We start from the raw sequence: 23,694 nt of genomic DNA, 5'->3' as shown, positions 1-23,694 counted from the left end.
CTTAGGAGTTGCAGGTGCAAAGGATCAGGGGCACAGTTAACCAGTGAGAAATGTTTTGGACACACAGTTGTGAAGTCAAGGCATGAAAGAGCTGATGGAGCAGGCAAAGCATCTAAACTTAAAATTCCCCTTTTATTCAGTGTCTACTAGTCTGAAATCCTGTGGGATTCAATAAGGCAAAGAGGATTATTTCTTGAGGCCTGGGAGTGCAAGGGAATTGAGGAAAGAAAACTTGGAAAAGTGTATTAAAATAAGCATTCATTCACAACAGAATTTATTTCTTGCTTTTCTTTTAATTTATGTGCATCTCAGTGTTTAGAAAGAAGTCATGTGAGCTTGTGAGCTGCGGGGACAGAGGCAGTGGAGAACGTGTGCATCAGTGCAGAGTGCTGCCGGAGCCCTGGCAGAGCGAGAGGGAGGCAGAGGGAGCCTGAGAGAGAAAAGGCGAAGTGGTGGGAGCTGGAACAGCAGCATCTGCTGCTGCTGCACGCTGCAGCTCATGCCTGGGAGCCGGCTCTGCTGCCAGCACGCCTCTCTGAGGGCGCAGGTGCCTCACATCCAAAAGTCCTAGGTGGTCAGTGGCACTTCCAGGAGCCAAGCAAGGCGGCTTTATTCTTTTCTTTTCCTGCCAAGAGCACCTGTTTGAGGACTCCGCTTCTTTTCCTGGACTGAAAGGTATTTGTTGTCATTAATGTGGCTTTTCTATGAAAGCAAGTATGGGATCAGGAAAAAATAACTCAGGGCAGGGTGTTAAAGCAAATGTGCAGAGAGGTGGTGGGTATCTCTGTCTCCTTCCCCTTTATAGCAGAGCTTAGGCAATGAAGAGCCCTTGTTAGGACAGAGTTTGACTTAAAATATGAAAGATGGGAAAGACAGGGTTAAAGTGTGGGGGTGGATCTGAGCTGTTCCCATCTGGCTTGCTTCACTATGCAACCTTTGAAAGTGGAGGAAAACTTTCCTTGTGCACTTGGAGAAGCAGCATTACATAGCAAGATGTAAAACTTGAAATAATTTAATATGGATGTGATTTGCTTAAATCTCTGCTTGGCAAATTACAGTTCCCATCACAGCAGAGCTCCCCTTAACACATACAAGTTTCAGAGGTCTTAATGTTCTGTGGCTGTAAAAATACTTCTCTTTCTTTCTCTTCCCTCTTTCCAGCATACTTGCCTCCTGTTGTGTGCACTCCTCGTGGTCTTGGACTGTGTCCCTATGGATGCCCCCATACAGATTTTCCGTGAGGAGCCAGACTCCACCTGCTCCCCAGGGCCCTGCCGGCCCCCCAGCACCAGCAGCAGCTGGCTCCCGGGCTGGGCAGACTATGACACCAATGCCACTGGGGGCTTTGGGGACGGCCAGCACAACCACACCAGCATCTCCCCCGCCATTCCCATCATCATCACTGCTGTCTACTCGGTGGTCTTCGTTGTGGGCTTGGTGGGAAACTCCCTGGTCATGTTTGTCATCATAAGGTAAGAGGTTTTGGGTACTGGTTGGAAGAGGCGCAAAAGACCGTCCCTAAGTTTGGCAGGGTGGGGGAGAGGGTGGATTATGGAAGCCCTATGGTGAGGAACTGGAAAAAAAGCAACTGAAATGACCCAAAACTTGTCAGTCACAGTGGTTTGCCTGCACTTGTGTGTTAGAGAGAGAAAGGACGAGCTGGTTAAATGTGATAAGTCCTGCAGCCTGAGGGAAAGCGTTTTGTGCCTGGAGCTGTGTTCATTGGCTGCCCTCTAGGGATGAGATGCTGCTGGCATCCGAGGGAAAAAAGCTCGAGTGAAAGAAGGAAACTTGTACAAGGCAGCTTTTATTTCCACTGTTAGGAGACCCTGAAGGACAGCTTATGTGTCCAGTCATGGGGACAATGATCCATCATTGCCTTGGCACCTAATGTTTTCCTTAACAAGGAGGGAAAGCCAGGAAATGATGAAAGATAGGCTTAATGTAAAGCAAGGGATGTTTTTTCTCTGTTTAGCAGTGTGTCACTCCAGTTGTTGGTGTTGAATTGAAGAAAGTAGAGAAAGTGCTGAAATACCTTTTCCATTGTTTTCCAGGACAGAGGAGAAAGCTCTGTGTCTGTGTTAGTGAAGGTTTCAAACTAAACCACTTGGTGAAATGCACTGATATTTTTGCTTGCACTTACGCTTGTGTATTGGTGAATATTTTAGTTTGCACTGGGCTTCCTCTCTCTTTTTGTCATTGTCATTTGCAATCTGTAGGCATGCTTGGACAGTGCTGTTTAGCAGGGTGATAATGAGCAGTACAGGGCACTGAAATCATGCAACTTCTTGGACTCTTTCTCCACAGCCTGTTTGAATTATGATAAAGTTTCTAGGAAAAAATAATCCCAGAACTGTGGAGTAGCCATTGCTCCAATGAAATCAGCTTGTACATTGAAAAAAAAAATGGATGTATTGGAAGGGATTCTCTTTTGTAGGGGTCAAGCAATTGCAGAACGATGAAGTAACTGTCAGACTTGATACAAGGGGAAATGATGAGAACCACTGAAGTTGTTGATAAAGTACTTCGAAAGATGAGTTATAATCAGGTGCATACTCTTGAATAATGAAAGTAAAATTCCATTTGCTAGTCAGTGCAATGAAAAGAGTTGCCTGTGGTCAGTTTAGAAAAAGTGGTTGTCTCCAGTTTTGTGATGTTGTGATTTTTATACCCCTGCATGCCCTTTTGACCTTCATTCAGAGTAGAGATTTAATTTATTTTTGTATTTCTCCTTCAAGAAAAGAGACTCCATACTTGACAGTCACACAGCTGCAAAGGCAGAGATTTTCTAAGCCACCAGTCAGTAACAAAGACAGCTGATTAATTGGCTGGGCACTGGAAATATCCCAAACTTAGCCCTAGAAGTTAGCATGTATGGATTATCCTGGTGCACATATACTTGCTTTTTTCTCTCCTTCTGCTACCCTCCTAAGACTATTTTTGTAGGGCTCTAGATAGCTATTGCTCACTTTAATTCTAGTTCCTACATTAGCCTTTCCTTGAATTTTCTCTTGGCCCATCTCTCAATTATGAGGTAAAAAAATAAAGAATTTTGACATAAAATAAAATAATGAAATAATAAACAAATAAACAAATATCTGGGTTGTTTTTTTTTGGGGGGGGGTGTTGTTTTTTTTTCTTTGTTAGATTTCTCTCCTAGGTTTTCTGTGTGGCAAATGCTTTAAAGAATCATTAGCAAATACAAGCCAGCAGTTTTCTTATGGTCTTGAAATATTTCAAACATTTGTGCAAGAGGTTTATTTTCTTCATTTTTGTCCAAACCTCCCATGTCCCTCCATTTTTTCCTCACATATACTCTCTGCATGAGTATATGTGAAGTATCTCAGGACCCATGAACAATGTACCCTGCAGTGATGGCCTTTTGTGAGGAAAGACAAGGTCTGTGGGAAGTTTGGGAAATAAGATGGTAAGGGAGAGGCAGATTCTGTCCCCCAGCCATCCCACAATAGCCCCCCTCCAGCTGCCACAAATCTAAAGTGGGATGGGGATATCCTGAGCCTCTTTTTTACCTTCCAGCTGAGTACAGGCTTTGTCTGAGGTCCTTTGCTACTGTTTCTCAACTCTGAATTCCAGATCTGCTCTTCTCCTAACCCCCTCTAGAAAGGCAGGCAAGGCAGGGACGACTCCTCTCCCTTTGCTCATTTAAATGTCTAACATTGTTAGAATAGTTCAGTTGGAGTTATTATAATAATCATCTAGCCCAACTGCCTGACACTCCAGGCCTGACACTGGGTCACTTTTTGGGTGACAAAAAAAAAAAAGCTCCTCCCTCTGTTCTGAGATTTTCAGTCAAAGTGTTGAAGTGTCAATGCTGTGGTAGATTCAGGAGACTCCAGAATGTTGAGATGCCTCAGAAACAGGCTCAAATTCAGCCACAGCCTGTGGTATAGGCAGGCCTTGGGAAATTCCTTGCTTTAATACCACTACAGGAGTGGTTTTGCTACTCCTGCATAAGGGCTGCTAAAGAAGCTCATGGACACCAGTGAGTCAGCATCTCAGCAGCTTGTGCATGGAGTGCTGGGTGAATGAAATCTCTTACAGGTCTGGTGGAGTGTTTTTCTGCTGAGAGGGAAAACTCAGAGTTTCCTCAGAGGAAAAAATAACAGAAGAATGCCACTTCAGTCACATGTACAAACTCCTGACAGAAAAGTAGGTGAGTTTGATACAGCTCCTGTGAGAAGACATTTGTGCTGAAGTCTGACTGAGAATGGTCCTTTAGTACAGTGTCAACACCATGGCCTCTTAAAGCATTTCTCAGGAGACCTGGATTCTTCTCTTGGTTTTACTATCAAATTTCAACACTTTTTCCTGTCCTGATGAGTTCACTTCATGGTTTCCTCACATGTAAAATGGAAATGCTGACATTCACTGTCTTTAAACACACAGCAAAAGTTAGATGTAAAAGCCAAAGTCTAATCACTAAAGCTTATAACAGGGCAAGACCAGGTCTATTGTAAACACCCTGGGCTCCTCAGACACACAACGAGCGATCATTTTTGATGTGCAGAAAAAGCTCTCTGTTGAGTAGACAGGGGACTGGCACTCTGTTCCTGCCCATGGCACTTGGCTCTCCCAGTGTGGGTGGTTTGCAGGATCTGTCCCCATGTTTGGATCAGCTGTGCACTGTCCCAGGGGGCTCTGCTGTCAGCTGGGTGGATGGACACTCCGTGCAAGCCACGGCACGTGGGGTGTAATGCTCTCCTGGGGCTGCTGCCTGTCCTGGGGAGAGAGTAAGAGAAAAAGAAGGCATCACATTGCCTCTTGTATTGGTGGGAAACATAAGCACTGTGTGGGAAGCACAGTCCTCCTCTGTGGAGGAGGAGGGGAAGCATGAAATGGGTTTGCAGATACCTGGTAAAGTCGTCTGACCTCACCTGAGGAAAGTCCTACAGCTGTGTGGTTCTTGGCATTAGCAGAACCTACCTCTACCCCAAACCTTTTCTTTTGAGATTAGCTTTTCCTCTGAGGTCTCAGATGATATTTTTGGAAGCAAGTTGGCTGAAGGGGATAAAAAAACCTATTTGTGTTTGGAAGCAAAAAGGCTTTTTTCTCCATTCTTCTCACCTCATGACTTTTTTTCTTTAAAATTTAGGGCTGGCTGTAGGCAAAATCGTAGTTTATTCTGACAACTGCAGGGAAGAAAATCTCCTGACTAAAGTTACAGCTTTAACTAGGATCTGCACTTATCAAAACCATAAACATACTCTGACAAAACTCTGGGAGATGCTCTCTCTTACCCTCTCCAGATGCACTTTTTCTATGTATTTATCTTACCCTCATTGTTCCTGAAGTAATTTACTGAGACCAGCTGATATCAACAGGATCCCAAAGAGCCAATCCTGTATTCTTTTAAAATTATCTTTTGAGCTTCCAGTGAACTGAATAATTTTCTACATTCAAGAATTTTTAAGAAGAGGCTGTGTTACAGATGTGTAGATTGATTCCTAAAGGAAAAGAGAAACCTTATAATTCTCTGCTTAGTCTAATGTTGAAGAAAATGTTTTACCACTGATACATTTTTGTTCTTATATTCATTGAACTGAACAGTATTTTACATAATGGGAAGAGTGTATTAAGAAATGTCATATGAAATTGACTCCTTTCCAGATTGTTTTTAAAATTTCTTCATAATTCATTCCAAACAAGAATGAAAATATTTTTTTTTAAAGTACACAACAATGAAATGGATTCAATACATTGGTTTAAATTAATAATAGATTTTGATACCATCAAAAGATCATTTGTTAAATTGCTTTAAATTATTGTCCTAATTTTATTAAATTATATTTGGAAAGAATATTGTTCTGAAATGAAAATTTAAGCTCCAGAAGAGTACCTAAGTGAATTAGCTGTTCCCTATTGCTGGCAGTTTGCATGATTTCGTTCTTTTATGAAATCAAGACTTTGGCTGCTAAAGGCAGAGGGTGAACTGTACTATGTGAAGTTTAGGATTTTTAACCTTTCCTTTGCTAATCAAAAATCTGACAGCTTACTACTACCAGCAGAGAGGCATCAAATGGATTGATAGCAATTCATCATGGATTTCAAAGAGCATCTAGCCGTCCCTCACTGAATGGAGGTAATTTTGATCAGTTCTGCAGCGTTAGTTCAAACGTGACATAATTTCCATCACAACTTTGAAGAGTGATCATTACCAAAAGCTTTTACAGATGGCACAAAGAACAAGGCAACAGGAAACATGAAAGAGGACAGGCTTATAGAAGAGTGTCGATAGTTTGAAAACACAGACCATTTAAACAAAATGTTACTATTTCTAATACTTTTAAAACCCAGCTAGACAGTGACCAAGTGAGACCTGGGATTTATAAACTGACAATTTATAAGTCCAACTCATGGTCGTGCTGTGATAACAAGAGCTGATACTGAAAATAGGCAGGGAGAGAGGAAAGGCTTGAAAGGAATATTTACCACAGACAGTATTAAAGAGAGGCTATAGCTTATAGTGAATAATGTGTTTGGCTTCTGAAAAGTAATTTGGTATCCATCCAGACGTTTCTGCTGGGCTAACAGCCAGGTAATCATTTAGTTCAGCGAAAGGCATAACTGGAATCAGTGTCTGGTAGCAAGATGAATTACAGAGAACCTTTTTCAACTGGAAGAAAGTGAAAACTTAGAAGAACTTTCCAGTTTGGCTGCTGGCAAGGCAGAAAGCTTGAGATGACTTTCCTCTTGTAAGAGGGGAGAGCGGTGGGTAGGTAACTCATGATCCTGGAGGAAGCACAGGGAGGGTGCACAGTGATGAGATGGTGTTGTGGGGCACAGACTGGCTTAGCCCTTCTGGTGAAATGGAAGAAGTGAGGGAAGAATTTCAGTTAGTTTTTTTTCTGAGAAAGGATTTTGAATTTGCTGAAAGGGTGTTGTAAAAGGAAATTCTTAACTGGTTGATTTGGATTCCTGGGACACATTAAGGAGAAGGGAAGATAATCCTCCTGTCTTGCCTACTCTCACTGTCTAAACTGTGATTACTTTGTCCCTTTAAGTTAAATTCTCTGGAACAGATGGGTTCCCAAGAAGAGTTTTGATTCCAGTTATGTATTTTTTTCTGAAGAAAAAGCATCCAGCTATACTTAACTTCCAGGAAGTATACTTCATGTCTCCATTTTGGTCCCCTCATCTCTAAATATCAGATAATTCTCTCAAAGTGAGGAATCTGTGCTCTTCTCCTTAAGGAAGACTTTGTGCTTTGCTTATTGCTATCTTCTTTTGTGAATTTAGAGAGATATGAGGAAAAGGCATTAGGATTATAATTTTGTCTACAGACAGGCATGAGTGCGCAAACTGGATTAGTTGTGGGGAAAGGGTGTATGCAGATGCAACAAGGATAATGGAAGAGGGATGTCTGACCATGCTGGCGTTCCACAAAATGTTAAAATGATATAAATAAAGAATATGTAAAGGTGCACAGCACTTAAAACAAAAAGTACACGAAAATTAAATTGATTTAACATATTGGTTGAAATTAATACTAGATTTTGATAACACCATAATATTACTTTTTTATTTGCTTTAAATTAGCATGGTTCTATTAGGAAGTTGTCATGTCAGGCTGTGAATTAGCGTTGAAATATTTATTTCTCTCAAAGCCAGAGGGTTCAGCTCTCATTAAATTCACCTTCTAATTTCATGAAAGTTAAAATTAATTTTAGGCAGTTTCCTGTTTTCAGTTTTGAGACATTATTTTTTGTGAAATCTCTGTGTTCTTTTCATGAGTATGATTATGAGAAGACAGTTTTCTTCAGTGTATGAATTTCTGCAAATTCATGGTAAGAAAGTGAGCAGAACCTTTGTGTCTTCTCTATTTCTTATACCAATCCACCTTGGTAACACGCAGCTGCTCATCTCTGCTCCAGAAGTCAGCAATGCATTAAGAGTGAATGTCTAGAGTTTCCAAATTTAGTTGTGCTGCATGTGAAGCCAAGAGGATTTTGCATTTCCTAAATGTATTGTTGGTAGTCCAGCCACTGTGGCTACTGTTGGGCAAAAGCCTCCTTGAGTAGTGACAGATGAGAAACTGCATGGTAGGATTAGTTTAGAAAATCTAGTCAATGCTCATTTAATGTTCACACTCAGAAAAGTTTTGTTTTACCATGCTGCTGGATGACAGACTGCATCAGGACTTGCTGTTAGACTCACCTTTCAGAATGGCTGGTTTGTCAAAGTGGGCAGGAGAAGAATATTTTCACCATGGAAGCTATAAGCTCTGCTCTTCTGTTTACTGTAACTTAAAGTTTTCTGCATTTCACTTGAACCATCTCCTTCAGGAATGTGTGTGTTCAGCTGGTCTGTGCTGTGGGATTCCCTGAGGCAGGTGAGGAAAACAGATACATGGGAGGAGTCCAGAGAAAGCCTCCCAGATGCCTCCTAAGAGGGACTGATGACCTCTCCCTGAGCTGGCTCATTACTGATATGTTCATTTGCTGTCTTACCACACAATCCTGTACTTGTTATAGAGCAAAGTCCCTTGTCTGCCATTAAACCTTATTATGGGAGTGTTGACCAGAGATTTGGGTCTCCACACCTCGGAGTGTGTAGTTGTCCTATAAAGCACTCCCAGCTGTGTCAGTTGTTATTCATCCCTGTGGGAAAATGGAGACCAGGTGCATTGCTTCGGGAAGAAGAGAGATACCCATACCCCAAGACCCCTGAGTAAGTGGTTTCTGAGCTCTTTCCTTTTTTTCTGTCCTGCAGAAACATCTAGTGGAAGTAAACATTCAACAAACTGTTCTCTGCTTCCAACAAGGAAAGAAAGACCCTGAGAAATCTTTTCCTGGGGCTATTATCCCTGTTTCCTTGAGCAATTAGATTTGTTCTCCTTGCCAGGCAATCTCTGTCCTACTCAATTCCATTTCCCATAAAATCAAGGGAAGCACTTTGCTAAAGGGGTTCATGCCCTTTATTTAAAAAAAAAAATTCTTCCAAGAAAAAGGAATAACAGGAAAGGTGGATGTTACCAGAGACAGAGATCCAATGTTCACTAGAGCAATGTATTTGTGACAAGTAAAAAGAATTAGAATGGTCTGTGTAACACCCTGGGAACCCCCCATGGCAGGACTGGTCACTGGGAAACATCTGCAGCAGCATGAAGTTTTTCAAGAGATAGAATCAGTTGCCTTACAAGGTCAGTATTCACCTCTACTTACCAATAGAGAGCAAAAAAATCTGTTACATAGTCTAAGCTAATTGTCCAGGCTCTTTCATAATGTTATTAGACATAATGGTTTTAGATAAAGTACTAATTTAGTGAAATTCTGCATTCTCACTGATTCATTTTGAGCTGCAGTGATTCACAGCACCTTGACCTCTGACCTCTCCTATCAAAGTCATGGAAGCAGAAATTTCACAGTATTTTTTTTCTACCATTTTACAGTTTCTTGCAAAAGAGGCTTTTGAGCTCACATAAAAATATTAAAAGCCTTTATCATAGAAGGAAAAAGATGAATTAATTTTTGTTAAGTAGTGTGAATTTTCTTCCACATTGACCACTATATACATGGACTTGAACTAATTCAGAGCCTGGTTCTTTAGCTCAGGAAGAAAACCTTCCACATCCAATCTAAATCCACAAGATTAAATCTTGTTCAGGCTCTGTTTAGGGCTCGTGCAGGGAAGAAATGGTAGTGGAAAATTGTAAGCATTTTAACTATACCCTTTATCATTCACATAGATTATGTTGTCTGGGGGAAGAATAAAAGACAAATTTATGCTTTTCTTTTTTGAGCTGCTTTAAAATTGGTATCTTTAGATGTTTATTAGTAAAGAGAATTCCACTTTATGGTGTAATTTTGTAGACAACAATTTTATGTCCTAAAAGATTTGATTAAGACAGGCAACCATTAAATATGTGCAGTAACAAGGTTTTCCTTTATTTAAAGTGTCATCTGAGATCCTCTACTGCTAAAATGTGGCAAATTAAAATATGATAATGTCATATAACCCAATACAAACATGACAACTACAGCATGTTAATTTTTATATTCTTTAAATGACCTTAGCCTTCATTTCATATTGGCATAAGATTTTATATTGGATTATGAATATCCAAGAGAGAGCTGAGCCATCCTTATGACATGGTATGGGTTTGGAATAGATCCTCCTGGATTGTTTTCTGGTTTTTTCTTCCTGTTCTGACGCAGTATTATACTGACTATACCCAGAATATAGCCTTGAGATTTAGAGCTTTCCTGACTAAGCTTTTCAGCTGCTTGATCTCCATATACTTCATTCAGAGGAACCTAGTGGAACAGAGCCTGCATCCTGCTGATAGGTGTTTTTGCAATTTGCTTTAGATGTGCTTTAGCTTTAATTTTCATTCTCTTACCCAGGTATCTGTGAAAAACCTGTGTTTGTTATTCCTTATTATTTTATGCTTTTGTACTTTCCCTCTGCAACTGAAGAAGTATATTTGTAGTATATTTGTTGTAGGTTATTTGCTAGTTTTGCTCCCTTCCCCATCCCTCATTTCACACTGCAGGGAATATTTCATTATTTCATCCTATTACAGTTACATGAAAAAAGTTTGACCAGAGCCTCTTTCTCACCTTTTATCAGATTTTCTAATGTTATAGTGTGCTTTAGAATCACAATCCTCTCCTCTCTTTGAGATAATAACTTTAAGGGGCACTACTAGCAGATTTTTTTCTGAAAGCACACCAGATCCTTAGTAGCATGTTTCCCTCTTCTGTTAGCACAATTTCATTGATAGCGTAGGCTGAAGGTGTGATTTCTTCTTATTTATTGTCTTAAAAGCTTGTCTTAAAAGCATGTTCTATTCCAGAGGGAAAAGAACAGTAATGATGAGTTGACTGAGAAACACAGGGAAAATTTCTAGGGGTCAGTCTATATTCAGTCTCAAAGAACTTTCTGGTTTTGGAAAGTGAATAATGCCCAATAGTTTTGAGAATTTTATTTTTGATATGTAAGTAGACATAATTTAAAACCTGCTCCTTAAAAATTTCATCACATACCCATCCAAAAAAAAAAAATCATCAATGTGAAAGTGTTGTGTTTCATTTTGACTGTTTTTCTGCAGTTTTATATATCTTCTAGTTTTAAGTTTACAGAGGCTTGAGGCCTGCTTATAGCTTTACAAGCAGTCTTGAGATCCACCAGTTTAAGTGATCAGAGTTTTTATCTGCTGCTTGATATTAGATTCTAGCACCTGGTTTAAAAGAGGGACTTTCCACTCCTATGTAGTATTAGAAATGTTGCCATTCTCTTAAGAAGTCCCTGTATCTAACAAACCATTTTTTAGACATGGGATTTCCCATGAGCACTTTATACAGCCATGGTTTATAAATATTGTAATAGTCTTTGAAACTTGTACCTCAGACACTAAGAAAATGCCATAAATTGCTACTGAGGCACTTATGCTGTAATTATGTTCAGATTTACCCTATCTGTCCTGCTAAACTAACTAAAGCAGATAGAAATATTTTTGCTTAAATGAATTTAGATATTTGATCAAGAATTTTAATTCTGCAAAGGAAGACAAGATTCCCTTACACAATCACTGTTTTGACCTTGTTCAACTGAGTGGAGAGTATGGTGAGATTACTTCAGACCACAAAATATTATTTCCTTCTATGTTTTGGTGCAATAGAATGAGTTGCAGGAAAGCAGGCAAATCCCTTATCTTATGAACTTTATCAGGGTCTGCTCGAAAGGGTCTGACAGCAACAGCAGTCACTCTGTTACCTAATCTGGACATTTGATTAAACCTGCAAGCACATATCTTCAGAGGCATGTAGGCATTTAATAATTTTCAGGTGTTTAATTAAAAACATTCAAGGAGTTTGGATGATTGAGTCCAGATTCTCAAATGCATTTCTGAATTTTCTAAGCTTCTAAATGAATGTATGACTTTATCTATCGCACCTAATAATTTTAAAGGCCAATACCACATTTATACACAGGCCAATGTTTCCAGGCAAAAGTAATCAAGCTCTTTACTAGCCCAGTTTTACAGCACTTTGCTTTTTTCCACGTAGTCTAAGGAGGAGAAAAAGGGTAAAGGGTACTGGGAAAATATGGCATATAGAGTTGTAATGGCACACACATAAAATACTTAAATTAAGGTTGCAAGGAACGGGAAATATGAGATATAAAGACTTTGAGATATTTGCTTTTCCAAGGCTAATAAAATCTTAGATATTTTCTCCCAGTTTTCTGATTTTCTTAAAGAAAAGAAAGGTCAAGCTAATTCCTCTATACTTTTTGAATGCAAACTTTCCCTATCCAAACCCTTGGCGAAGTTTTTAAAGATCTACAGATATAATGATTCAGGAGAATGATTACTTGTGTCACCTCTGCTTATCAAAGGTCATTGCATTTCTTCTGAATGTTCCTGTGTTAAGTATAGTAACTTATATTTGACTGAAGCAAACTCTGTGTAAACTCAGCAGATCTTGATTTGCAGGCATCAGTGGATGGAAAAATTACTCCTTTCTTTTTCCCCATAATAATCACCTTAGCTGTTAAGAAACAGCTGTCATTGTTTCTAAGCTGAATTTCTCTCTCTTAAGAGTTTTATGTATTTGTTCTTGTTATGCTTTTCTGTGTAGTCTGAAAAAATTCTTCAGTACCTGCTATTTTCTCCCTGTGAAGTTCTTCAGACACTGTAATCAAGTCACCTCTTGGTGTTCTTTTTGATAAACTAAATGTGCTCAGATTTTAAGTCAGTCAAAGAATTTTCTCCAGTCCCTCCAGTCCCATTATGCAACCATTCCAGCTTTCCACAGTCTCTTTATTGCAATATGAACAAGACAGCAATTCCAAATATCATTAGGGATGTCCGTAGAAGTAAAATTGTCCTTCTACTATTCTATTTAATTTAATGGAAATTAGTCCATTTAAGCAGAGAGTTTTGAGTGTTTAGTGAACTTTTTTTGGTCTTTCAGCTGAGATAACTTGAAGATAGTATTTTTCTTTTCTTCTTTTTTTTTTTAACCAGGAGGGAAGTTATTTGTCTGATAATATGTCCTGTATTTGCAAGGACTCATATTTTTGTTTGAACAGTGCCTTAAGTGCTATAATGTGACCTACAGGACAAAATTCCGCCTCTCCTGGAGGGTCTGTTGAGGAGATTGATCTAGTGGGAGAAGCCCATCTCTGACTAGTGGTTCAGTGTGTGGGTGAGAAGGATGTATTCTCTCTTCCCTTGCAGATTTTTTCCCCTTTGTTTCAAACCACCATTTGTCTTTATTTCCTCAATAAGTCTTGATTAGAATGTTTTAGAAAAACCAATGCTATTTCTAACATTTCATATTGGTCCTAAAATGAAATTCCTGCCCATATTTTTTGGACAGCTAATTTACATACTGGGCACAATTTGACAGCACTGCCTAATTTCTTTTTAAAATAGTTTTTTATTTGACACATCAAAGTTTTGAAGGCAAATAGACACATTGTGCTATGCGTTTGTTGACTAAAGTGGTTAAATCTTATATTTCCACTGTAAATTATTCGTGACATATAGCAAAATGTAGCTATGTGTGTTTCTATGTGTGTTACGTGTGCACTTCTAGTTTGGACACACACCCAAAATATGGGACTGAAGCAGTTTTGAGAAAGAAAATCTCATTAAATCCAATGGTAAATTAACAGCAAGGAGCAAACACAACTATTGAGGAGAAGCACAGGAGTGATAAGTAAATTTCCATGTCAGCAGGCTCTCCATCATCCTTTGTACCCATCACAGAGAAGGAAGCAGTCTTCCACAGGCTGTCTCCCAAAACTGTCATTGGGGTCAAACAAAGCAGGGTGTCATCTCAAAAAACAGATGCTATTATTCTATGTAGGCTGAGGTTCCTACCAAGGGCTTACTTTTGGTGAAATTAAAGAATGCAGGAAAAAATACTGCTATGACAGTTTTTTTCCCACTGTGGTATCCTACCTAAACAAGAGTCATCTTTTACATTATCAGTCATAAAAGAGAGGCCTGGGAAAAGCTGGTGATGAGAAAGGAGAAGAAATTGGCAAGGAAGGAACAAGGAAGGTAAATGACTAAAATTGTATCAGCTGGCATTGTATTCATTGAATTCAAGCAAGACAAACTATCATATAAGAAGCAAACTGGCTCAGCAAACATAGCAATTAACTTGTTTTCTTACTGGAGAATGGCATAACAGTTTCTTCCACAAACCAAACCCAGAAATCTCACAGTCACTGACGGATAGCTATAAGAAAAGGAAACAAAAAAACATTTTGATCACTTCCAAATTTAACAGTGATATTTTCTTGCAGCGGGATTTGAGGAAATAGAATTGAAATTTGTCTGATTAGATTAAATGTTTTCATATACCTGTTTTGCATGTGGTAAACAGCTCTAACTGCTAACATGGGTGTTGTGAGATTGAATAAAATGTGTTCACTTTTATCCCAAGGGTCTTGCATTTGTGTGCATTTCTATCACAGATGAGAAAAGACTGAAAAAAACCCAACTATGCCAAAGCCTGACTGATGAACTGTTACATATCTGAATGGAAATAATCCTATCTTATAGTAATAAAGCCTTACTTTTTTTGTTCTGCAGGTACACAAAGATGAAAACAGCGACCAACATCTACATCTTCAACCTGGCTATGGCAGATGCACTTGTTACCACAACCATGCCTTTCCAAAGCACCGAGTACCTGATGAACTCCTGGCCCTTTGGTGATGTGCTGTGTAAAATAGTGATTTCTATTGACTATTACAACATGTTTACCAGCATTTTCACACTCACCATGATGAGTGTTGATCGATACATTGCTGTGTGTCACCCTGTCAAGGCTCTGGACTTTCGTACACCTCTCAAAGCAAAGATAATCAACATCTGTATCTGGCTGCTGTCCTCATCTGTTGGAATATCAGCAATAGTTCTTGGAGGCACCAAAGTCAGGGAAGGTGAGTGCAAGCATTCAAAATTCAGTCTTTTTATTTCTCAACTGACAATAAATTCAAGTATTTGAATTCTGAAAGTAGGTTCAAATATTGATCAAACCTTATTTATTCCTTCTTCAAAATTACACCTAAATTCCTGACATCTTGAAATATACAGTAGAACATCGCAGTAAAACATATAAATCATTTAAGCTCAGATGCCCATACCAAATAAAAGAACAAAATGCACTTTGAAGCACTGCTTGTACTAGAATGAGACCATCAAAAACTATAAGCAGACATCAGGGGAAAATTATCAGGAGTTTAATCACAATGGGCAAATCTAGAATCAGTTTAGGTTGAAACTTGAAATGTGGGCTTAAGGTTCTTTTTGTAGATGTTGTGAGAGTAGTTCTGATAAGTCCCAAGAGCAGAAACTAGAATTCTTGGGAATTTATTATCACCAGCCATTTCACAGAATTTGAAGGCAAAGAAAGAAAAAGAAAGTAGGAAAGGAAAAGTCAGTTGCAGGAGAGAGAAAATTAAGGTAAATTATATATGACAATATCTCAAGATCATATTTAAAAAAGGATGGGAATTTATATGGAAACCTGGAAAAGCTGAGAACAAGGATTGTCACAGGATATGGAAATTCAGGCTATGGCAGGGAAACAGCCACAAGAACACAAAGTCAATGAAAACTGTATGCAGACCATGTATAGGCTTTGCTTGAAATGCCTGTTCCATGAATGATTGTGGATTTAGCCCCTATAGCTCCTGACTCATTACCCTGCTATGGGGTTAGTCTGATTTCGGGATCTTCCTTGAGCAGGAAGGGAGAGAAGCATTTTCTCACACATGTGCTTCATACCCACCGGTGTAAGTGCAGTGCAGGGGCATCTCGGGGTCTTCATAAAGATGGAGACTTCTAACGTTGTCCTTGGTTTGGGGTCATCCCATTACTGGATGGCTGGATAAAATACAGGCATTTATTTGGTAGGAGTCTTGTTCGTGATGTAAACAACCTTTGAAAAATTATTCATAATTTCCTGCACTGCCAACCTTTTCTATTTAGAAAGGTTTCATTCCTCTTCAGACAAATGTTTACCTAAGGGCACTGTTTCATCTGGCAGACAATAAATGCAGGATGTTAAGCTGTTTGACATAGACCGACGTGAAAAATCATCTCAGTAACAGCTGCTCAAGGGCTGATAGATTTGGCTGAAGACATATAGATTTTGTTCTTGCTGGTAGTCTTCTGTTATGGAGGTGACAGAGAAGTCCTCTGGAAGCTCGTCTTTCATTGCTTTTGGGGATCACGTGTCTTGGTCTGCAGTGCTGTAGCTCTTCTCCCCAGTAAAGTTTTGACAGGATCTATAAAACAAGGTCTGCCTGGGGAAACATTAACTTCAGGCATGTTTGGAAGAATGTCTTGCTACATATGAGATCTTGAAGGCCATGGGACACTGGCTCAGGCAGGTGTTTTGTTGGAGCCTGCTCAACTAACAGAATATTCCTGTCATTCAGTGTCAGCATCAGGTTTAGATCAAGGGGCTCCTCTGAGGCCAGTAATGATTTAATGCCTTTTCCACGCCGTGTAGAAGGCAGCCCTTTTTTATAACTTATGAAGCAGAGGCTGGTAATACAGAACACAGCTGGGCTAAATGAGGTTGGAAATATTGGCAGCTGCTTGTCAGCTGCTACTGTTCCTCCCTGCTTGTCTGATCTAAGGTCTCTCTTGAGCATTTAGTGTCAATTACCTTGTCTGGTGTGCTCATGAATTGCTCTGATAAATGCTGAAGTGGAAAAGCGAGGATGCTCTTCTTGCCTGACAGCTGGAGCTCGGGCCTGAAACTTTATGTCATGTTGGTTAAAACAGTTGTTGTTTACATGCTTCAGGGCCTCTGTTGAGTTCACATTTAAGCAACAACTGAACAGCAAATGGAAAATGATTATACTTGAGGTTCCCTCACCGTGCTCAGTTAATCCATTTTGTTATCACAGCTCAGAATTGCTCCCAGGTGTGTCCTTTTGATACATTTTTCCTGCAAAATAAATTTTATATCTGTGTAAATTTTTCTGCTCTGGCTGTAATGGAGGTTTTCTTGCTGAAGAATTGTTCAGCTATCAAAAAAATAAAGGTATAAAATTAACTCTTCGTATTGCCAGTAAGGATATGAAGGGTATGAAAATGACACAATCAATATTATATATATATAATATGTATGTTTCCTAGACCAATATTAAGATTAATCTTAAATGATAGTTTATCAAACACATTATAAAATATATTCACACCAACTACCATATGGAATTCAGTTTTTCCTTAATTATATCAATATATTTGGAATAGTTGTGTTTCCAAGTGGAAAATGTCAGTATGAAATCTGAAGATTGTGACACTATTCATAAGTTCTGCAACTTTTCAGGCAGTAAAAATAGAATATAAATTGGATTTTATTGTGTTCCACTTCCAAAGTTCCAGAAAATTAATATAGTGTTGTGCATTATGATCAGATTTTCTATTGACTGTTTCCTACTTGTAAACTGGGAAAATGTAAATGGATTCCATAAAGTACTATGCTATGGTATTACATATATCAAGTGCAATACGTTAATAATAATGATTCAGAATAAGATTTTCTGTAGAAAGTAAACTGCAGTGAGACACAAGATAATAATTAAGTTCATATTCAATAATTTGGAATTCTAAAATAACATTGCCAACCAAAAATTATAGCAAAATACCATGAGGATGACCTAATTATTTTGATAAATATGTGAAATTATGTCAATAGATCTGAAGAGGCCATTTCTTCTGGGAGTGAATTTCAGTGAGTAGCTGGATGTGGTCTGGAGCAGCCATCTTTGACCACACTTCATTTTCATCCCAAGCATCTGGAGGCAGCTTTACTAATTTAGATAACACAGCTGCATCCTGATTTTATGTCATGGCTGCTAAGCCATGCTCTATTACAAATAACAGTAATAATTGACAGGAAAACTTCTTTCAAGATGATTGTTGGCACTTCTAGAATGAAATTAAGTGAAAGCAAGTATGCTTATGAAAACCTACATCACAAAGGATTTAGATAAATTCACTGAGTGTCAAGTCACACTTGTGCTGTCATCTGAGTATCCTGCATCAACCTAGAAAAATATGTCTTTTCCACGTTCAGCTTTCAGAATCATACATATTATTTAAAATAAGCCCCAAAAATGTTTAGCATTTTTAGCTGTAAATGTTTTCTATTAAAATGTTTCTGTATTCATTATTGCCCAGTAACAGCTTTCTGATATCTAACCAAGGAAATGTGTGTATGGCACTATAATGATAACTTCCTCTCCTAATTGTTTTTCCAAACAAATTCTCTGCAATATCTTTTTGATTTGGAAAGCATTTTTATAGCAGGGAAATATGGCCTGATTTTTTTTTTCTGATGTGTCCTGATGGAGACAGATATGAAAAAGTGATGTGCAGGAGTATACTGAATCATTCCACTCTTGGATCTGAATCAATGAAAAACAATACATAAAAGTTTGTAGAGAAATGACAAACTCAGTAGGGAAAATGATAAAAAATCCGAAGAACTTTACAGTATAAAATCTAAGCTACAATTCAGAGTGAAAAATCTCTGTGTTAACCTGATTTATTTTCAGTAGAGTTAAACTACTGACAGTAGCTGTAAATTTACCCCTTCTCTTTCCTTTTTATTTATCTTATTACTTATTTTTCCATATATTTTATATGTTGGAAGGCTCTAATGAGTTCAGCAAATTAAACCTCAAACATTTCCTTCTTTAGCTGCCTCCTGTCAGATGAAATATTTCTGCCAAATACATTCAAGTGACAGCCTGTGGCTCTGAATCCTGGCATGGGCAATGGGAGAGGGAGTGGGCTGATCTCTGTGCCCCAGATCCTGCAGTCTCTGCACAGGCTGCATTTCCAATGACATGATCTGCAAAAAGAGTAGCTGCCATTTGACTCCATGCACACATGTATTTTATTTGCTTCTATTTAACAGAAGAGAAGATGTTTCCATGGGTTTTTCTGAATATAAGCATTTGTGTGTACCTTAATTGTGCTGTAAAAGGCACATGGGAAAAGATTATTACACAATTATTATATATTGGCAAAATCTTATCAATATCAAAACCTCCTTCAGCTTCTACCATTCATGACATCAAAAATCTTTCTCCACCCACAGACAAAAACATATGTAGTTTGATAATAATGATGAGATTTCTACGCTGAACATGGTGCTCAGTCTGGTTTTAAATCTCAGTGAGATTCAAATAGAAACAACTTTACAGATTTTGGTTTTGTGCTCTGCTTTTTCTGATCCTCTCATGGGAAAGAAATTTCATACAATAGTTTGCTTTTGAAAAAGCTCAAAACTCAGTAATTTCTAGACACAGCTGCATAAAACCAGTTTCAATGGTAACTGAAAGCTTCCTTAGAGTGATTTAATGATAACTCCATTTACTAATATCTCAGTACATGCTAATCACTTTTCCTAGGTTACGCTCTGATAATGACATTGTTTAGAATATCTAATAACAAAGCAATTTTCTTCTTGCTTCCTTCATTTTTAGATACTGCTAGCACTGAATGCTCCTTGCAGTTTCCAGACAGAGATTATGTGTGGTGGGACATCTTCATGAAAATCTGTGTCTTTGTCTTTGCATTTGTTATTCCAGTTCTCATTATAATTGTTTGCTATACTCTGATGATTCTGCGCCTGAAAAGCGTGCGGCTTCTCTCTGGGTCTCGAGAGAAAGATCGAAACCTGCGCCGCATCACCAGGTTGGTGCTTGTGGTTGTGGCAGTCTTTATCATCTGCTGGACTCCAATTCACATTTTCGTGCTGGTGGAGGCCTTAGGGGACGTGTCCCACAGCACTGCTGCCATATCCAGCTATTACTTCTGCATTGCTCTGGGTTACACCAACAGCAGCCTCAACCCAATCCTTTATGCCTTTTTGGATGAAAACTTCAAGAGATGCTTCAAGGACTTCTGCTTCCCCTTCAAGATGAGGATGGACAGGCAGAGCACCAGCAGAGTCAGAAACACTGTGCAAGACCCAGCCTACATGAGGGAAGCAGGTGGGGCAAACAAACCGGTATGACTAGTCGTGGAAATGTCCTCCTACTGTCCTCAGGAGAGAGAGGAGTCCAACGACTTAGGACTGACACAGATTACCACTGCAGTTTGAAATCGACTCACCCAGACGAACATTACTGGAATATTTCAGAAATCCCAGCAGTTTGAACTAAAGCAAATTTATTATCGATAAACAAGAATCTCCTGAAAATTGGCTCAAATGAAAAGGACCTGAATGATGGTCAGGTTTTGGCACCATATCTGCTGAACTTGAGCCAGCACTAAAACACACTTTTGCGGAGTGAAGAGATAGTGTTGCACCAGGTGATTCTGGATAAGAATAGTTCTTGCTCTTCTCTTTACAATATATAACTTTGTAAAAGGCAATATTTGGTCATAAAATTGAACTATACCAGAAACTTCTGCCCCAACAGTGATTGCTTCTAAAGTACGGAGTTTGACAACTTGATCCTCTTTAACAGTGAAGAGTGTTAGGTTTCTGTGGACAATGCCACAGCTATAATCAATATTGTCCTCAATTAATATATCTGTAACCCTTGTTTGTGCTGTGAAAATTGAGGTTGAGCATGATCTACCCACACACCAAAGTGATTTTATTGTGTCTGTGTATGGTAAAGCCTTTTGGCACTCAAAAATACTGGAATTTAATGAGAATTGTTATCACATGTTTAATCATCTCTGTGTAATGTTTTATAAGTGTGATTTTCCAAGATGGTTGTTTCTTTATTGAGTCTGAATAATATAATATGCATTTTCAGAGTGTATATTGAACAAGAGGCTAGAAAACTTCAAATGCTTCACTTGTTCCAAAATTAATGAAAAGTCGTGTTAGATTCATTACATGGAGGAAACACTCTCATGTGTAAGTTGTTTTCCTAAACAATATCTAAGCAGACTGAAATAAATATTTGACAAATTAGAAACAAGGGAATTAGCACATGAACTAACTGAATTTATACAACGGAAATTAAATGTTTCTGGATGCTTTAGTGGCATTTGATGGAAAAAGATCCTGGTTTATTGATGCTGATATATTTTCTTTGATACAGTCCTATAACTTCAGAAATTTTCTCTGTTTTTCTGTGAAGATGGTTGTGTCAAGGCACAGATAAATAAGTTACTAGCTTGCTGAAGGTAAGTTTATGGTAAAATGGAGCCTAACTTCCAGTCTGTAGATTTTTGTCTTCCTGATGTTATATATTACGACTCCCACTACTGCTGTTGCTGAAATTTGGCTCTCATTATCTTCACCCTGAACACATACACCATACATCTTCTTGATAATTTTGTTCTTTATACAAAAGAAAGAATAATGTGGGTGCCTTCATTTAATGGAAAATTTTCTCAGAAACACAATCTGATTTGGTCCTATCAGGCCAAAAATGCCTTATGCACACCAGTAAAAATAATGAGTTTTTTCTTGGACTAGCTGGCAGTCCAGTTCCTGTGGAAGTGCTGTAGAAATTCAGCCTTCTTCAGGACTTCATATACTTTATTGTTAATTCAGTCATGTATGTCAATTTTTTTATACTAGTTTGATAAATGCTGTTGAAATATTCAAGACAACTCTTTCTGGACAAGTCTAGCACCTTCTGATTGTTTCTACATGAAGAATGATTAGCTGACCTCAGGATGCCTGCTTTACCTGGGGAAGTGAATGATGCTTACACAACTGCTGAGTCTCACCTCCTATTCTGTCATTCATTCATTTTTTTAACATGCATCCATCTTTCTAAACTAAGTCCTCACATTTAAATGGCCACAAAAAGAGAGTGTTTAAGGTAAAAGTTGAAAATCCAAAGTATTTATCAAGCTAGGAGCAAGTGAAATGGGAAAGAACTAGAATCTAATGAACCATTTTCATTCAAAATAACCTATGTTCCTGTTCATGACTTACCATTTGCATATGTAAGTCTGTGCTTGAATAGGGTTTTTGTTCTACACATTATGTGCAATGCTTTGCATTGTAATGAAAAATCAATGTTCTTAATTTGCAAAAAGGAGGCTTCTAATAATATTTTTGAGGTTTATGTTTTTAAGAAGGAGATCATAATTTCTATCACAGTGGGAGGAAATTATAACTTCCTAACAATTAAGCTTGCGAAATGTTATAGGAATGTGTCCTTAGGATTTATTTCTACAATTGAACATTAACAGCCAAATTAGTCTGAATGCAGTAGAAAGGTGTCTTGGAAGTTTTCTTGTCAAATTCTCTGAAAAACAGCAGAGAACTGGCCATGATATCTTTCACACATGAGAAAGTACATTAAAAATGATACTATGATTTTTCTCACAGAATTTGCTTCTAGGTGGTTGAATTCCCATTGCAAAGCTCTTCACTTTCTTTGCAACTCCAAGCCAATGATTTTCTCTCTCTCTTGTGCTGGCTCCAGGATGGAGCAAGAGGCAAAGGCAGGGTAGGAGCTGCCTGTCCCAGGAACAGGTCTGGATGGGGAATGGGACAGTAGGGACAGGCTGTGCTGTCCCATGGGCCCTGGAGGATGACAACTTGGGGCAGACATAGGCAGGCAGCTTGGGAATTGCTTGTAGTTGCTTGTACTTGCTGCAACCACTCTTATCTCCCTTTGTTTTTGGAGGTTCCAAAAATTTGATACTGCAAAAGCATGGCCATGGACCTGCTTGTGGGGCTAAATTCCAATCAATCAACTAGTGGGGATAGCTAATATGTCACTTTCTGTGTTTCTGCTTCTTTTAGCTGAGAAATCTTTTATTTGGAAGATATACTTGGTGTTCTGGTTCAGGACAGACTAACACATGGCAGAGAAATGATGCTTAGATGCTGAGAAACCCCAAATGTAGTTAATGAGCAATATCTCAACATGATGAGAAATTCAGAGGAAAACTGAAAATGAAATTTTTGTCCTGTGAAAGGCAAAGGGAAAACACACCATTTTGATCCAGAATTCCTCTTGGTTCTGGTAAATTAATGTAGTCTTTGCAAAGAAGATAGGGAGATTGTGCTGGGATTTTATTTTCCTTAATTGCTTATCAATTCTTAATCAATGATAACCATTGTAAATATGGCTGTTTTCTTCCCAATGAAGTTTTTTCTTCAGAAGAAAATGTGGATTCAGCATAATTGATTGAGTTTGTGATAACTTATGTAATCTGTCAAATAAAAAAGTAATTGTGCCTGGATATTTTTAACTGGATCTTACAGGTGTCCAATACAACATAGTGAGCACATCTATTCAATGCCAGAGTGATAGATTGGAAGATATTTCAACTGATTGAATCAAAGTATTTTGGCTCGGGGTTTGCTTTTTGCTGGACTACATGTGGCTTGGGAACTGTTGCTGCATAAAGCCCTGACATGCAAGGTGGAATGATCTCAGACTGCAGATTTTGATCACTTAGTTAAAAGTGTTTTGATGTCCAGCTGTGTGGCTAATGCAAGAGAGTGTGCAAGCACTGGGAGCTGCTTCCTGGAGGGAAGCAGCTGAGAGCAGGAGCTGCTTTTCCTGCTGTGTTGGGTAAAACCTGTCACACCATGTGCAAGGGCTGCTCAGCTTTGGGTTACACCGCTGTGATTTAACCCCAGCTGGCAACAAAGAGCAATGGCGTCACTTTCTCACTGCCCATTCCTGCCCCTCCAAGAAACCTGTGGCTTGGGATAAAACCAGTTTAAAAATGGAAACAAAGTAAAA

At 38.6% G+C, this 23,694-nt stretch overlaps 1 protein-coding gene across 2 annotated transcripts; it reads left to right on the top strand.

The window, feature by feature from the left end:
- Window positions 1–408: 408 nt before the first annotated feature.
- OPRK1 (opioid receptor kappa 1) lies at window positions 409–23,194 on the top strand. Of its 2 annotated transcripts, none has more exons than XM_066563126.1 (4): window positions 409–675; window positions 1,162–1,472; window positions 14,573–14,925; window positions 19,603–23,194. In XM_066563126.1, the coding sequence occupies exons 2-4, from the start codon at window positions 1,213–1,215 to the stop codon at window positions 20,028–20,030; spliced, it is 1,041 nt and encodes a 346-aa protein (XP_066419223.1). In that variant the 5' UTR covers window positions 409–675; window positions 1,162–1,212; the 3' UTR covers window positions 20,031–23,194. The 2 variants fall into 2 exon arrangements, with proteins under 2 accessions (XP_066419223.1, XP_066419216.1); XM_066563119.1 differs by having other exon boundaries at window positions 19,498–23,194.
- Window positions 23,195–23,694: the final 500 nt, after the last annotated feature.

Source organism: Molothrus aeneus, chromosome 1, assembly GCF_037042795.1.
Source record: "Molothrus aeneus isolate 106 chromosome 1, BPBGC_Maene_1.0, whole genome shotgun sequence".
NCBI classification, from domain to species: domain Eukaryota; kingdom Metazoa; phylum Chordata; class Aves; order Passeriformes; family Icteridae; genus Molothrus; species Molothrus aeneus.
Note: the sequence above shows the minus strand (reverse complement) of the source record. Positions and strands in the feature narration are given on the sequence as shown.